Raw genomic sequence first — 18,148 nt, forward strand, 5'->3', positions numbered from 1 at the left:
AAGAAATATGACATCAATGCTAAAGAATTACTTAAAAAATTAAAAACATAACTATATAAAAACAAGTTTCTCATTATCAATAAGAGACATACTGCATTTAAAATGCTGAAAGATAGCTAGCTGCTGTTAAAAGTCTGTACCACATTAAGCTATATTCAAAAGTAGAAGCAAAACCTAGATTGTTTGAGACATACTAGAAACATGTCTGCTGGGCACACTCGATGTCTCAGTGGGATCTACATGGTGGAAAAAGAAAGGCCCCTGCAAGTCTAACTCTCACATACAAGTGGCATGTGTGCAAACACACAACACACATACACACATACACACAGAGTTAGCTAATTATTTAATTAAATGTAATACATTTTAAAGGTGTCCTGGGGACTCTGAATGAAAGCAATCCTAGAAGATGAACTTTAGCATCGGTAAGAAAATCCTAGTGGTATCAATTGGGTGTCAAAAAAACAAAAACAAAAAACCCAAAACCAGGCTTATTGATATCATTCCTTCTAGAAAGTCTCATATCTAATCTGTCAATAACACAGGCAGTTTACTTTGGAATGATGCAGATTCTGGTCCGGCTTTTCTATCTACACCATCCTGCAAGCCACTGCCACCTCTTCCTAAATTAAAGTCATACTGTAATTTCCCAAGTGGTCTCTTTACTTTCACTAGTCCCCTTTATTCTCAGCACAGCATTCTTAATAATCCTTTCAAATGGCCAGATCAAACTAGGTATAGTATAATCCTAGCACCTGAGAGGCTGAGGCAGAAGGAGCCTGAGTTTGAGGCTACCCTGGGCTGAGTAATATGATTCAACCTTAAAATAAATAATCCACGAGGCCAGACCATTTCTCATCCATGTCTTGAATCTATTTACAAGCCCCCACTGTGCACCCCCAATTTCCCCCAAGGAACAACCCAAGTCTTCACTGACCCCATCTTGCAGTTTCTTCACACCAAGCTAGTTATACCTGCCATTCCCATGTTCCCTCACTTAAAGTAGCCAATGCTGTCTCTTAGACTTTTGTACTTGTGTAAATTGGGTACAAAATAAAAATAGAACACCAAGACTTGAGCTTAATGAGAGCATTATTTCAAGAGCACTGACCCTATGTTCCATTACATTTTTTTACTTGATCTGGCTGGTTAGAAAAACACCACCAGCTATGTGTAATTTGTTTCAGTGGGTTTCACTCCCAAACAAACAAACAAAAACCATGAAGAAGAAGTAGCTGGTTGTGTTCTGCACTGTACCCTAGAAACAACTTCCAAAAAACATTCATTCAGAAAATACTTTGGGATGCACTGTTTTGAGGAAATTATCTTCCTAAAGATAATAAAACAGAAATTATCTTCCTACTCATGCTTTATTCAGGTTATTTTCAGACTGATTTTAGTTTTAGAACATGTACCATCAGAATTAAAATGTTAAGGCAGTACAGAAAGCACTACCTTGCAACCAGAATATCCTTTAGAAAATTCAACTGATAGGGAATCCACTCATGCCTGGCATGAAGTGAACTGTGTCTCATCCATTCTGGAAGTACTCCAATTCCCCCAAGGAACTGGGGAAATGAATTCTTGTTAATACACCATTTTCTTATATTAACTGAATCATTCACAATGGTCTAAAGAAGCGTTCACCTGCAAACATAAAGCAACCACTCTCACAATGAGAAATGTGAAGTACATGAAAGCTAGCGTATGAAGCAAATTCCCAAAAATGTACCAAGACACAACTGCCAAGAAATTAATCATGAACAACCTCACTGGCCCAAAGCCAAGGCTTGTACCTATACCTTTGTTTACCAAATAATTCACTTACCAGGCTGCTATCTCTAAGGGCTTTTAGTACAGAAAGGAAGTCCTTCCACCTTGCTCATCAACACAAGTGAAAGTGAAAACTGTCAGGTTTAAAAACAGCTCTGAATAAATAATAATTTATTCAGTTAAGTTATGGGGTCAAGAAAAATTAGCATCAATAAAAATAAAGCTATATTTACAGGCTGACTGCTGATAAATTTTCACATTGCCACATCTCTTTACTTTCCTTCATCTGCATTTAACAATCATTTAAATAACTTGATATAAGTCAACAACCGCTTTGAGAGCAAAATTGTAATGTGATATAAAACACGTGCTAGTATGTGTTAAGTTCAAAGCAACATGTGAAGGAAAACAGCAATTTCAAGAATAACCCCTCGGAGTAGCTATTCAGAATACCAAATTCAGATCCCTAAAACACTATAAAAAGACACAGAGTTGTAGTCATGTTTTAAGGCAGCACCAGGTACCCTCTCCTGGTTACCTGTATAAAATTTACTCTGAATATGTTTCACAGAAAACTAAAAAGCATACCTTTCCATATGCATTTAATCCATTCTCTGTCCTTACAAAGCCTGACATATTTGGACAACCTCATTAAATTTTATTTTATCCCATTTCGCTCTTCGGTACCCAAACATTCACGTACTAGCTCTTCCCCAGAACTCTGCTGCTTCTGTTCATCTGGATCCTCTAGAATACTACTTGAGTTCTAAGAGGAAAAAGGGGCCTTTCTACCACCAAACTTTGTTACATCAAAATATAAATTGCTAAGTAGGGCTTGGAGGTTCGCACCTGTACTCCCAGCACTTGGAAAGTGGGAGAGAAGATCTGAAGTTTAAGGCCATCCTCAGCTAAACAGTGAGCTCAAGCCCAGGCTGTAAGAGGCCCTATCTCAAAACAAGAGAACAAGGCAGGCAGGGTGATTCAGTGGGTGAAGGTGGGTGTGCAAGCCAGACAACGTGAGTTTCACTGTTGGATCTCAAGGTGGAAGGAGAGAACTGACTCTCAAGAGTTGCCTTCTGATCTCACATGTGCTAGTGTGTGTGCACACACACATGGGTAGCTGACAATGTGTTATGACTTCCTAAGTGTGCTTTACAATAAAAGCTCCAAGGGACCAAGGATATATTCTCCCCCATCCATTCTGCACTCTCAAGTACCAACAACAGTGCCTGACACCAAACTGGGAGCTCAATAAGTTTTTGCTGGCACAATCAACTCTGCTGGGCACTCCAATAAAGGAGGCTGGCAAACAAAGAGGGTGAAGAGGACACAGTAACTAGAGAAGGAGGAGAAACACAGATTTCTCAGGAATGAGGGGCACCACTAGAGCTGAGCACGTGACCCAGCACTCACAAGAAGTCTATCAACATCAATGCCTAAATCCTGCCCCCAAAGATAAGCTTCTTCCAGGACTCAAGAACAAAACCAAATCAAGTTCAAAATGAAGACTAGTACATGCTTCTGGAGTGTTGTTTAACTGATGTTTGGACATGTGAAAATCGGGTAGAAACCATGTTTCACATGACCAATGTTTCTGAATTTTAGCAACATGTAAAACATATAACTTTTTCCTTTTCTCTTAGGCTCATTAGGAGACCTTCTTTAGGCAATGACTACAATTATTTCCTGTTTGCTATTTTTTCTAAATATATGCCTCCACCCTGAATATCTAACTCTCCCTATTTACATAGCACAGGGTGTTTCCCAGAATGCTGGACTTCCAGCAGCAAAAATTGAAGGAGTCCAAGGTCCTCCATCTCCAACTCTGACTCCTCGCCTAAGTTACGGACCTGTATCCCAACTGTCTTTTATTCCCGTCTACTACAGCACTGAGTTGTCCACTGCCAAGGCCTTCTCTGGCATTTTGTTTTCCCTCCTGCCCTTAACTGTTCCTAACGATTCTAAGGATTCTTCCCTTCACTTCGAACAGACAGATCAACAAGCTGACCTTGGTTTTAGTCTTGAATTTCTGCCTAGTGAAGACTTTACTTACCTAATACCAAACATTAAAGTGCTGGGTTAAAAGCTCCTCTAGTGGGATGAGGACATGTCAGTTGGCAAAGCACCTGTTAAGTGAACATAAGGACCTGAGTTTAAACCCAGAAGCCATCTCAAAAAGCTGGGTGCTCTTATATTCCCAGCACTGGGAAGGTAGAGATAGGAAGATCCTTGGGGCTTGCTAGCTACCCAGCATGGCCTGGTGGGCTATGGATCAAGGAGAAACTTTTTCTCAAAGAACAAGTTGATGGCTCCTGAGGAATGATGCCCTGCAGTATCTACATGAACCTGTATACAGGTAGAACCACATGAATACATAGACACACAATTAAATAAAGTTCCTCTAGCAGAAAAGCGAAAAGCCCACAATTTACCACTATTTTTATCCTCTACTAGTGCCTCCTGTCACCATTCCCTACACACAGTGAGTGAGCAATAAACATCTCCTGGACTACTAGCCTATAAGAAATACTCACCTTCCCCCATTTGGACTCTAGAGCCAGGTTTATCAATCGTTGTGTGGCTCTAAACATAAGTGTTTAAAAAAGAAAATCATTACAAAGATGCTTTGAAAAATCAAGACACGCAGCTTGGCGGCACACACCTCAGCTCTCAGGAGACAGAGGCAAGAGGATATTTGTAAGTGAGTGTAAAGCCAAGCCTAGTCTATATAGCTCCAGGATAGTCAGAGGTGCATAGAAGCCCTGCCTCAAAGAGATAGTCTTTTACTCTTTTAGTGACTGCTATAATAGAGAAGGTATCACCCTAAGTATATGAAGTACGTAAAGCCCCTGATGAGAACTGCCCCCACATTTCACCACAACCTCACAGAAACCTTCACACCTGGATTAGACCCTACCAATGTTCTCTAGGTTCCCAGGAATTCATATTTTCTGTGGTCTAAAGGGCTTGTCCAGCATAGCATCCAGCACACAGATGATGTTCCAGCAACTTTCTGTTGCATGATTGAATACAAACAAACCAAACAAGCAGAGTTGGTGGCAGCTGCTGCATACTAGCTGTGTCTTCTGGTGAACACAAGACTGAAAAGGCAGGTGTAGGAAAGAGAAACTGTAACCTTAAGACTTCTCAACATGAGGTCACAGTGGCTAGAAAATGAAACACCCTTGAGTTTTGGCTCTTCAATGGACCTTCTGTCATTCCCCAGCAAGGAAAGACTGCTTTATAAGGAAGTGATTTCAAAACACCAGAGTTACTGGTTTTGTGATAAGGAAGGAACTGCCAGGTCAAAATGAAGCCAGGGAAGACTCCCAAGAACAATGCAGCCAATTTGAGTTGTTTGTTTTGGTTCCTCATCACACAATCCGGGGGTCAGTAGGAAAAGGAAAGTATACTGAATGAAGACATGATTCCTGCCAACAATACACAGTCACCAACCACAGACTAGGGGAATTCCAATACCCAGCTTCTCTCAGCAAATGCTCTCAAAGAGCAGACACCATCTTTGACTGAAGACTCTTTTGCTTTGACTATCTTGTGAAACAAATGCAAAACACACTGTATGTCTTTAGCCTCAATTTTCAGTTCCTTACTAAGGGTTCAAGTCTCATCAAAAAAGGAATTCAGTAGCACTAAATGCTATTAATCTACACATACACCTATGAAATCAGTTCTAAAGGAAACTTACAAAACTGTATCCAATTCCAGGGTTGTGGAGATGCTGACAGGTAAAGGTATGTATCACATAAGACCCTAGGACCATGTAACAGAGGAAGGAGTTAAACAACCCCCATAAGTTATCCTCTTATCTTCACAACACATGGCATGTGCACACCCACACATACACATCACTGGCAAAAACAAAAATAACTTTTAGAAATGTATCCAATTTCCTATAATCTTTCACTCCCAAAAGCCCCAGACTTCCGCAAGAAATAGGCAATGTACACAGGGAGTAAGCTGCTCAACGCTGAGAGGAGCTGAATTCTTCTGCATTTCTCAAGAAGGGGTACAGCATCTTAAACAGGTTGAACACCTTACTGTTGTTAGCAAGCTGGAAGTGGAACTCACTGAAATTCCTACCTTTACTTTTTTGGGGGTTTGTTTATTTGTTTGTTGGGGCTTTTTTTTTTTTTTTTTTTTTTTTTTTTTTTTTTTTTTTTTTTTTTTTTGGTCTGTATTTCAAACCAAGGGGTCAAAAATCAAACCCCTGTGATTTTCTTCTTCATTACAATCAAGAAGGGACCAGAAGGAAGGTTTTCATTGTTATTTTTCTCCTCAAGTGGCATGGCATGAGCCTATAAAAAATGTAACAGAGAGCTGGGCTATACCTCAATGGTACAATACTTGCCTAGCATGCCCAAGGCTCGAGATTCAATATTCAGCACTGAAAATAATAACAACAACAACAATAATAAATAATAACAGAAAAGTAGCAGAAATGCATAGGGTTGGTATTCAGACTTCTTTGTTGTATTAAGCAGAACACTGAAACAAATTACTGTTCCATAAACAGATTAATCCAACTTCTATTCACAGACTCATCTCACTCCTACTGGATAAGTGCTTTAAGATAAGAAAAAAACAAAACAAAACAAAAAACAATACAAAATCAAGCTACATGTCACATACCCCACTAAGCGGTCATCAGACTATTCTGTAGCAATAAATCAGATTCCCCGAGTTCAGAGTAGCTCTCCAACCACTTCTCCCATCCACCTCTGTTGTCCCATGGTGCTTCCTTGCTGAGTTCCAATTAGTTATATTACTTGTTGGTTGTTGTTAAATGAGGTACTTCATTTCCTGAAATCCTTTCGGTATGGCATTATTCTTCATTTAGAATTTTTTTCTCCTATCTCCAACAATTTCGTAAGTGAAATTTTCTATTCATTCTTTCTCCAGGTATTACATTTATTACCTAAGGTTCAAGTTTTTTCTTTCAAATAAACTAAACAATGACAGATGTGTAAAGGAATGTGGTAGCAACTTTTTAAAACATAACTCTGAAGTATGGAGAAACTTTAAATCTGAAGAAGGATTTGCACAGATGAAAGCAGGTGAGAAAGTGACATTATCACCAGAAGCCATCTTACCCTCCCTCACCAACATCACAGACTGCTCAAATTTATTGCAGGTAAAAACATCAGGAGACTACTCTGAGCCTTAGTTCCAGGCACAGGCAACAACTGAATAAATGAACAAAGAAGCCACAGGAAGAATAAGAAATGTGGTGGGAGGAAGTGCTCAAAGAGTTGGTTCTCTTAGTGTTTGTTATCATTTTCCTGAGATCAAGGAGAAAAAGAAATTAAACCTTAAGACTTTATTTTTAAAACTCAGGCTACAGATTACTCACTGAGAATAAGGTACTTCTGGTCTTATTTCTAAATCACAACATATTATGAAGACTTTGAAAACCAGTATTAAAATTTGCAAGAAAAAAAAAAGAGTATGATCTGACCTCACAAGAGTAGACTTAACAACAAAAATTCAGGGGCTCAAGAAATGGCTCTCAGTGGTTAAAAATCACCTGTTACTCTTTTTTTTTTTTTTTTCACAGTCAAGTTTTTATTATTTTTCTATACGCTCAATACATTTTTAGCCAATCTATCCTTCTTTGTATTTCTGTCCTTGGAGCTTCAAATCAACTTTAATTCCTAACTAAAAAGATCTTTAAAATTCTGTATTTTGTAGTCTGAGCTTTTAAAAATTAGGATACAAGGTATTTGCATTTTGAAAGTTTACATGGATTATTTTTTAATATGTCACGGAGCAGGTAAACTCAAGGTACGTAATGAATGAAAATTACAGGATTCTTTCCCTTACTAACTGTAAAACATAAAAAAATTATGATTAAGCTGAAGCACCGTGTTTGTTGATAAGTGGGTTATTATTCTAAGACTAATTTTCATTACAACATCTTGGTATTAATGGTTGTTACACATTAATATTTGATTTGTTTAAAACTTCTTGCTCACTGCATTGATTTCACAAGATAGAAAATGTCCAAATATGAAAGCTAGGAACTGTAATATGCCACAAGAAAAATAAAAATGCTGTTGGAAAACTTAGGGGGAAATGTGTTTCATCTTTTATTTCCAAGGAAAATCTGTATATTATAAAAGCAAGCATTTGTCATACCATCAAGTACAGAGCTCACATTGCAAACTGAACTTTTTTCATTACATGTCTGATGATGTAAAACTCAAGTAACTTTGAAAGGCTTCAGCTGCCACTGTTTCATGAAAATCCTGTTATCACATTGTACCAACACACCATTCTTTTAAAGGATCAAGTAGAAATTAGACCCAATTATTAACCAAGAGTATAGCATATCCTATTGCTTGCTTTATAGGACCATAAACACTATACTAAGACTTAGCACTTAGACATGAAACATGTCTTAACTTTCTGAAGAATATACTAGAAATAAACAAAACATTTAGAATGCTTTAATATTTCCAGTTCACACCATTTGTATCAGTAACTGCAATGTTGTAACTTTCAGCACTTCACATAACTAATCAATGAAGCTGGTTAATTTTCAGGGTTGGGAGTAAGAACAGACAAACAGGATATATAAGAACATCAGGCTTCACACTTCAGCTTTCACAGGATGACAGTGCAGTTTAGGTGTAGTTCCTAGCACCCACAAAGAGGCTCACAACTGTACCCCCAGCGCCAGCAGATGGGAAGCCCTTTTCTGGCCTCTGTGGGTACTGCAGGCACCTGGTGCATTTACATGCAGGCAAAACACTCAGGTAAAATAGATATGAAAATTAAAAATTCAAAGGTCACTAACGACTCAGTACCACACAATGACTTAGGAAAAACACATTAAGACATTCTAATTAAAAAGACAAAGTCTTTTCAATCCACTAGAGAAATAGTAAAGAGGAACCAGCAAGGTAGCACAAACCTATAGTCCTAGCACTTGTAAAGCAGAGGCACAAGAATCTCTGAGTCCTAGGCCAGCACTGTCTACACTGTGAATTTTATGGCGGTCTTGGCTAGGTAGTGAGACCTGTCTCAAGATGCCCACCACTCCCCCAATTCATATGGCTCCTCAGAGTCGCTTATAACTTTTTTTTTCCTTTGAGACAGGGTTGCTCTGTATAGTCTTGGCTGGTTGTCCTGGATTCACTTTGTAGATCAGACTAGCCTCAAACTCACAGAGATCTGCCTGCCTCTGCCTCTGCCTCCCCAGTGCTAGTTTTATAGGTGTGCTACCACATCCAACTCATAGCTTGTTCTTAATTGAATTATTTACATTTCACATAAAATTTATGCGACATTTAGTGAGCAATAAGTATCTTGTTCAAGAATATGTAACAAATGAAACATAAGAATAGTTTAAACAATATAATGTTAATCAAAGTTGAATGGATTTCTCCCCCAATATATTACACTTAACATTCATTTTTGTACAAATGTGTGAACATATGTTCTTTTGCTCTCCAGAAAGGTAGAAGAACTTAGTTTTTATTATATTCCAATTGCTCAAGGCTTTCACTTGAATTTGCATCACAAGAGACACAGTTAATGGGTAAAAGATTAAATATTTAAATTACTTCTGCCATAATTATTGCTATCATGAGTCACCACTAAGGCTTTCTAACTAAAACTGCCCAGCTGATGCAGGAGGCCAATAATCTGAATATGGCTATAGTTACTACAAGAGACATTTGTAGAGTAACCACACTCCAGTAGGCAGAGCTATTCCCATACGAAGAACAAGGTAATAAGGACTCACCAAGCCCCTTCCACACTTAGAATTCCAGTCAACAACCCCTTGTATAGTTACGTTTTGATTAGATAAATCAAAGACCCCAACTTCACACTCTAGTTTAAGAATCTTTAAATAAAAACATAACATCATCAAATACATAGGCCATTTTATTTGAATATGTAGAGTTCCATTTATGAATTTCACCAGAAATTTGAACTTATTCATGATTAAAATGTACTTAACCACTCCACTCAATAATTTTGGTAGCTAATAATGCATAGAAAAATAATCATAGCTTCAGTTTGTTTTCTTGAGTTGGTTTGAGAAAGGGTCTTACTACATGGATCCTCCTGCCTCAGCCTCTAGAATATGGAAGTTAAAGGCACACACACAGTAATACTTGGTAGTAAGAGTTTTTAAAGAAAGTCTGAATATTTCATAAGTCCCAAGTAGAACTCATTATATGAGATCAGATTATAAAAAATTAGCTCCACATGTGTTTGTATTATACATATAAATATTACTTTCAAAAAATTTCCCAGAAAAAAAGAGTATCTCTCCCATTCTTGTTTATCCTCAGATAATTGCTTAACAGTAAAGTCAGTTTACATTTGAAGACATTTTGAATAATCCTATTAAAAACCAATTTAAAGGATGTAGTTCATATTTAGCTCTTCGGTTATTTGCCAATTAATCTTTTTAAGTGCTTTCTTCCTTAACACAGCTGTAGTGCAAAGGGTAGCTAGCAGCTGGCCTTGATTTCTATGGATTTTCAAGAATGTCCAGACTTCTTTCTTCCAAATTTTTAAACTGCTGTATGCCTAAACAAGTTTTCATCACTTAAGGGTTTATTAACCCGTCCCTCCCAAAAAGCCCAAAGAAAACAGATTTTCTTTTAAAATTAAAAATCAACAACAATAAAAAGTCCATACATGATAGAGATATTCTGTACAAAACAACCAGGCTTGAAATGTCCCAAAAGGGATCAAAACTCACAAGGCTCAAAGGTATCAGATGAGAAACCTAATTGATGGCTTATGAGCCAACACCGACAGCCATGAGATCGTTAAAACAGACCAGGAATGGCCAGTACAGCAGGCACTGGGCCTTTCCTCACTCCCCATGTCATCTCTTGGGATACAGCCTCTACTGTGTTCTTCCAATCACAGTAGCTCTGGATTGACACAGAGACGTGGCATTTCATTTCATGCTCAGCCTTATACAAAGCCTCTCTGTTTCAGCTACCTTTCCTTAGTCGTACACTTACTCCAACTGCTAAATTGAGTATAACTACCAGGATAGTCCATCATTTCTTATACTCAATACAGACAAAATAACCTTACTATACCATTCTTTATCACACAAAGAAAACCAAAGTTTCCATGGCTTTAGTAACATCAATCCTATTTTTGTGGTCACTAGGACCTAAAACCAGAGAGGCCATTCCTTAGGGACCTACCACTTGCATTCAATGCCACAGATTCATTTTTCAACGCTGCCCTCTACAATAGCTTCCATTCACATATATTTCCACATAATGACACTGCCACCATGCCATCAAAGAGTGGACTCCATCCAGTCTGTCCTAAAGACTCTTTATAGCCAAAAGAATGTGACTGGAGCAATGCTATTAGAGTTGCCAGGCTACTAGGCAGAAAAGATAATACAGCTTCTAGCTGGAGCTTTCTGCTCCATAGCTCAGCTACCTCAAACCTGCCATGCTGAGTAGGAGGCCGCTTGTGGTCCCAACTGTCAGGTCCAAAGGAAACTCCAAAAGGCAGTCCAAATATTCAGAAATGAGCTCGACCTTGGCTACAGGAGGACTTCTGGCTGTTAGATAAAAACAGAATCCCTCAAGAACTTGTGAAACTGGTCCCTATCTGCCAAAAGGAGTCATTTTCCTTACTCCTGGCAAAAGGGACACATGGCTTTCCAATTAACATATGCCCATGGCATCTATCAGCATATCAAAGTCCAGGCTAGCCTGCAGGTTCCCTCAGTCTGTGGTATTTACTCACAAGTATTTACTATACATCCTAGCCCTTCTTACCTACTCTTCTACCCTAAACTCTCATCAGCTCTTTAGCTATTAACACTATTCTCAGCTCTGGCTCTAACTACTCTCACTAGTCACAGTCCTATTTTCTGTCCCCTGCTTTTTGCCCAGCTCCCACAGATAGCCCTGGCCATGTCCAGTCTGTTGCTTTTTTTCTCTACTCTGCACTCTTCCAGGTGCCTCTGGTTATTCTCTCTCTCTTTCTCTCTCTCCATTCACAATAAAAACCATCCCCTTAAGCATACTAAGGAGTTTGTTGTTAGTTTATACATCTGGTAATGAACACTCAGGAGGGACAGAGATTCAAGTGGCCCAGCCTCACTAACCAAACCAAGCTGCTGATTTGAGTCTCCAAAGATATGGATCATTTGTTTCTGCTGGCTTCTGTCACCCGTCATATTCGACTCCAAATGTTTGAGTCCATCTCTTCAGCCATTTCTTCACTCACCTGTTCTCTTCTGGTACTCAGGTAAGTGTCACCTTGGAACCACCTATGCTATGTCTGTTGGCTCTCGGACTCTACTACTGCTTTGAAAGTGCGTCAGGCAACTTCTCTAACCCTGCTGAGCACCCAGCACATGGAAAAAGATGTCTCTCCTTTGTCATTTAAGACATTTTTCTTTGGCAAATCTCTGTCCGCTGCTATCTCACCCGACCATAGATAAAACAGGGCATGTCCCGTGTACTGGCCATGCCAAGTCTACTTTTCTCTCTCTGTTCTAGAATCTTCCAGAGACCTCTGGCTGTTTTCTCTTGGATCCACAATAAAATCTTCCCATACCATGAAACAGTCATGTAGTCAGTTCATCCACCCAGCAGGTCCAGTCTCCTAACTATCCCACTACCCAAAATGCCAGAGATGTGAGCACAGCCAAAAGAGACCCCTTACCACTTCACTGGACAGTTAAATGGCACTGATTAAACTCAGTAACTGCCCTGAGGAAAACTACCCAGCTTAGCCTTGCCCTAATTTCTATCTCACAAAATCGGGAGATACAATAAAATGTCTATAGCTTTCTTTTCATCATTCAATAAAGTTGCCCACAGGAGGAGAAATGTTAAGTGAAATATCCCACCTTTGTGTCAATCTCAGAGCTGTCAACAGAGGAAGCCCATATCAACTCAGACTTAAGCTGCTAAAACTGAATTTAGGTACTCCTTAACAGTCATTAAATCTATTTTGCTGAATGTCCCAATGGAGACCACAACCTCTAAACAAACATCAAGCTCTCAGGATCTGACATTTGTAGGAAACAGTATATTGCAAAAGAATCTTTAAAAATAATTTATGTGCTCTAGACAACAAACTCCAGAGAGACCGTAGGTGGAACAAGCACTCTCTTTTAGAGATGATGAGCTCAGGGGATAAGAGGGTGACTGTACACTCTGTCAGTCAGTGGAATGGGTGTACACAGAGCTAAGAGCCTGCATCACATATTGCTGTTCTTTTGGACAAGATAAAAACACAAAACAGAACAAAAACACCACAGTGCTTCTGCTATCCCTACTATAGCAAATCAAGTTGTGCAGGACAGAACAATTTGGTCTAAATCCATCTAGTTGAGCAACAGCAGCACTAAGGAAGGCTGTCTGCCTAACAATGAGACATCTGAATCTACTCTTTCTCCTGTGTCCTTAAACCTCACTCATGCATGCTCGCAAGTTCACTTTCTCCACAAAGAGCTAACAACTTCTCCTTGGTGCTTCCTCTCTCTGGCATCCCTTTAAGATTTATCAGTTTCATACAGTATTCAGCAGTTTCATCCTGTTCACATACATAGATCTTACTTTCTCAGGTGGTATTAAGCTAACACACATCCACTGTGATGCTGAGTGGTCATAACCAGTAACCCTCCTGACCAATAGAGATCTATAACATACTTCCTGTTAATATTCTGAATTTTACCCTTATTTCCCAAACTAAACCATAAGCTCTTTTTTTGAGGTTACAACAAGGGACACATATATCCTTACACTCTTGAAGAAAAATCCTCCTCTTTGGGAAAGGTCCTTCCCTTTAGGGAAGGTCATCCTTTTTCAAGTGAGGATACAGCTTCAGAAAGGACATACATGTAACCTGTCTTAGTCTGGGTTTTACTGCTAGGTAGAGACACCATGACTCTTACAAAGGGAAACATTTAACTGGTGCTGGCTCACACTTTCCAAGGTTTAGTCCATTACTGTCATGGCAGGAAATGTGGCGGCGTAGGCCAGCGGCATGTAGCCAGCAGCGTGGTGCTGGTGCTGAGAGCTCTGCATTTTGATCTACAAGCAGCAGGGAGAGATGTGCTACACTCAGCTTCTCTTGAGCATGTGAGACTTCAAAGCCCGCCCCTTCAGTATCACACTTTCGCCAACGAGGCCACATCCCCTAAGAGTGCCACTCCCTACGGGCCAAGAAGCCAATCACATGAGTCTATGGGCACCATTTCTATTTAAACCACCACAGAAAGATATACACATTGTCTAGCTAGACAGAATAGCAGAATCAATCCTATCCATCAACACGATGACAAATGTCGTAGCCAGATTGCCCTCATACCTCACGAGCTCTTTAATAACAGAAAGTATGTCTCATGATGAGGTATTATATTCTCCAACACAAGCATGATGCAAAGCACACAGCTAACATTCATTTACTGATTTGAAGGAGTGGACTATACTGCATTGTGAAAAAAAGAACACTCATATCATGTCTACAATAGAAACAAAGAATTGATAAGCTAGGTATTTTTTTTAAATATTTACCTGTATACATGAATGCTTTGTCTGCATATATGATCTGATGCCAATGGAGGGCATCAGATCCCATTACAGATGGTTGTAAGCCACCAAGTGGTTGCTTGGAACTGAACCCAGGCCCATTCAGCCACTGCTCTTAACTGCTGAGTCATCTCTTCAGCTCAGAAAAGCTAAAATATTTTCAAGTGAGTAGTTTATAAAGCTAGAAACATGGCTCAGTATTTGAGAGTCCTTACTTCTTACAAGAGACCAGAATTTGGTTCCTTGCGCCTATATCAGGTGGCTCACAACCACCTGTAATTCCAGATTGAGGGAATCCAATGTTCTTTTCTAGCTTCCACAAGCACCTGCACTCCTGTCCACATGCTCACTCATGGACACACACACACACACACGATTTAAAATAAAATAAAATACTTTAAAGGTCACTAGTTTAATGTCAGGGACATTTAAAAGTATCATTTAAAGATACTCTATGAAATCTATAACTGACAAGACATCTTAGAAATGTTTTTTTACCAGGAATCGGCGTAGGGAACACTTCACAAATAATCAAGATGTAAATCTCTTAGCAGCCCAAAGTCATAGGTAACTTAAGGTTTCCTTGCAATCCTTTCAGAGGAAATCTATTATATGAATGAATGAAATTATCAGCATGAATAACGTTAAAAATACACATTTGGTTAAATACATGAGATCTAAATATTTTTCCAGGTAAGATGAATTGTGTCTATTTTTGTTACATTAAGATTTTTCTATAAAATAAAACTATAAAGAAAAAGACAAAATCCTTATGTTTTTTTCCCTGAAAGTACACGCAAAGAAGCCCAGGCTTATTTGATTCTAAATGCCAAGTTATTTTCAAACAGACAAAACATTCATTTCATCGAATCAAAAGAAACAGTAACCTCAGACCTATTTTGGGCAAAGTCTTTTGAGTTCACTTCAGTCGCATTAGGTGAGAAAGCTGTGTAGGTTGGACAATTCACTCAGTCACCTACAGTCAATCACACAATGGAACCTAAGAAAGCCGTCTCTTTTGAGTTCTGCAGCCAACCAGTCTTCATCCTTTCCAACATGAAAAGACACAAGCAACATCTACTCCATGCACATGGCTTTAGTCTGCTCTGTAAAACATCCTACATAAAGGGATATTTGTTTTACCTGTTTAATATTTCAGTGAGTTTCACAAAACCAGTATAAGCCAGTTCAAATGCTCCTCTGTGTCTGGATTGTAAAAGATGTTGTTTAAAGTAATCTCCTATTTCTTTAACCTTAAAAAAAAAATAGACAAAATGTTCAAGTTATGCTTAATTTGTAGCTGCATTAATACATATCAGAAATATAATTCAGAACCTGTACTTATATATCCATTTAACATTGGCTATGTGATACATCATTGTGTGTTAAGCACCCTTCTGATGCTTTTTGAGACAGGGTCTCAGGCAGTTGTGGGTGGCCTTGAACTTGCTGTGTAGTCAGGAATAACCCTAAACTCTTGTTCTTCACCTCCAACAGGGATTCCAAATGTATGCTACCACACCTACATTAAGCCTTTTTTATACCACCTTATTTAACAGTCATAGGGAATTTCATGAAATAAATACTATTGCTATCTGTAGTCCACAGTGGGGAAACTTGGGCACAGAAAGGCTAAGTAACTTAATCTAAGGTCACACAGCAAGGAAGCAGGACAAAAACCAGGCAGTCATCCATCTTTAATTGCTACATTAGAATGCCTCCCCATGCCAGATTTGCAAATTTCATAGTATGTTCTGTTAGCCTGCGTCACTTAACACCAACATAAAATCATAAAAGGTAACAGACTCATATAAATGATTCTGAGATAATTATGTTTACTCTTCAAATATTTTGCATTTATTGCAGTAAAATACACATAAGAAATTTACTACTGCAACCATTTTACAGTATGCGGTTCAACAATACGAAGCACAGTTGCACTGCTGAGCAAGTATGAATGTTATCCATGCAAAGACCTTTTCATCCATTCACATTACATCCTAGAGATACACTAAGACTACAAGTGAGGCTTAGCAAAAGGCCATCCTAAAAGTCAACAGCAGCACTTTAAGTAAAACCATGGACTCTGCCGGAATGGCACACCATCACTCCTCAACACTCTGTCTTTCTCTAGGTAAGATTAAATACAAAGCATACCAATTAATTTTAAAGAAAACATAACTGACAATTAGTTGTATTTGTTGTTCTGAACAAAGAGAAGAGCCAAACTAGTTAGTCCTGCTGGGCTTCATGTTACTTGGTGACAGATTTGGTGGCTGTAGACTTTAGAAAATCCAGACTTTTTATAAAGCTATAATCCACCCACCGTGCACACATAGATCACAGTATGGTGAACAGGGAAGCTGCCCCATGGTACCTCAAATCTGCTAACAGGAACACTTTCCCCTCAGCAGGAACTGGCTTAGGGTTCTGCATACATCAGAGACAAAACAGTGTGAGCAACCTCGTTTTCTTCTGTACGCTTAGGGTACTAATGGCGCTTACTCATAGGCATTGGTGTTTCAGTTAAATAGCAAGTTCAGAACAGGCCAGCATCTCCACTCAGAGTGTACGCATCATAAAGACTGACACATGCAGCAACAGACGTGAAAACCAACAAAACCCACACAAGAGCCGCTTGATGAATTTTTAAAAACCCTATTTCAGAGTTATATGCTATGTCCTTCAGCTAAAGCTTTTTCTCAAGGCATCATTTCTATCATTACAATAGTAAAAGGTTATTAAGAAGATAAGAAAATATTTCAGAACAGAGAAAATAAAGACCAAAAAAAAAAGCCTTTTCCTTACTTATTTTCCCTAAAATGGGATACAGATACTGTGACCCTCTTCAATAAAGACAAACACTATTCACAAAGGGTTTCTCTGAGGACTTGCAAAAGTCCACCATCTTCTCCTTAAGCAGAGGTCACTTTTTCTTTGCTTCCTTTATGCTAACTCCCTGCAAAGGAGCTAAAAAAAAAAAAAAAAAAAAAAAAGCATATAATAAAACTAAAGCATGTGGTGGGTGGCCTTCTCAAGTGGACCCTCAGCCTTGAGGGTCCTTAGGAATCCTGACCTTAGGAATGAGAGTGATACTCTGAGGACAAGAGTGATATGTCATTTTATTTTATTTATTTCATTTTATTTTACATTTAATGTCCAAACAAATGTGAATTTTTTGCCTTTGCAGACTTATATAAGATTTTTTTTTCAAGTGTTTTTTGACATCCTGTCCAATTCTTTGCAGCTTACAGCTGGGGCAGACAAAAAAAGATGAAAAAGAAGACATGTGACCTCAGGAGGCTTTCAGTTTAGACCTGTAGGGAAACTAATATGCCGGGGTGATGACAGCTGCACAACACTTCCAGAAAGGAATGCCTGTTGCATTATAAAATCAGAAGAGAGTTCACCCTCACATCTCACACAGGGTATATGTTCAGGTAAACCAAAGACCAATTACTATGTGAAAAGGTTACAATAAACAATGAGCACTCACTAAGTAGCTGCTAGCAACCAGACACTTTGCTGGGTCCAAATCCAGCATGTGCAGACGAGGACAGGCAGAGCCAGATGAGTGACTTAGAGGCTCTATACTGGACAACAGTAAAGGCGGGCATGAAAAGGGCGGAGGAACCCAGTTCCTAAAGGCAGAAGACAGGGCAGATTAATGGCTGTGTGAGCAAGTGAATGGTCAGAAGCATCCTGCTGACAGCCTCTCAGTGCACAAGCAGACTACAGAGAACAGAGTTGACTCATACCACTCAGAAAATGGGTAACAAAAGTAAGAATCAGAAACAGAACTATTAAAAAAA

At 38.9% G+C, this 18,148-nt stretch overlaps 1 protein-coding gene across 1 annotated transcript in view; it reads right to left on the reverse strand.

Annotated features, from left to right (window-relative positions):
• Thada (THADA armadillo repeat containing) overlaps window positions 1–18,148 on the reverse strand; it is a 296,591-nt gene that overhangs the window by 233,947 nt on the left and 44,496 nt on the right. Inside the window, exon 22 of the mRNA XM_055619015.1 lies at window positions 15,480–15,589. Coding sequence (XP_055474990.1) covers window positions 15,480–15,589 — 110 coding nt within the window. The remainder of the gene's footprint in view (window positions 1–15,479; window positions 15,590–18,148) is intronic.

The sequence above is a fragment of the Psammomys obesus genome, unplaced genomic scaffold (assembly GCF_907164565.1).
Source record: "Psammomys obesus unplaced genomic scaffold, mPsaObe1.curated_primary_1811, whole genome shotgun sequence".
Taxonomy (NCBI): Eukaryota; Metazoa; Chordata; class Mammalia; order Rodentia; family Muridae; genus Psammomys; species Psammomys obesus.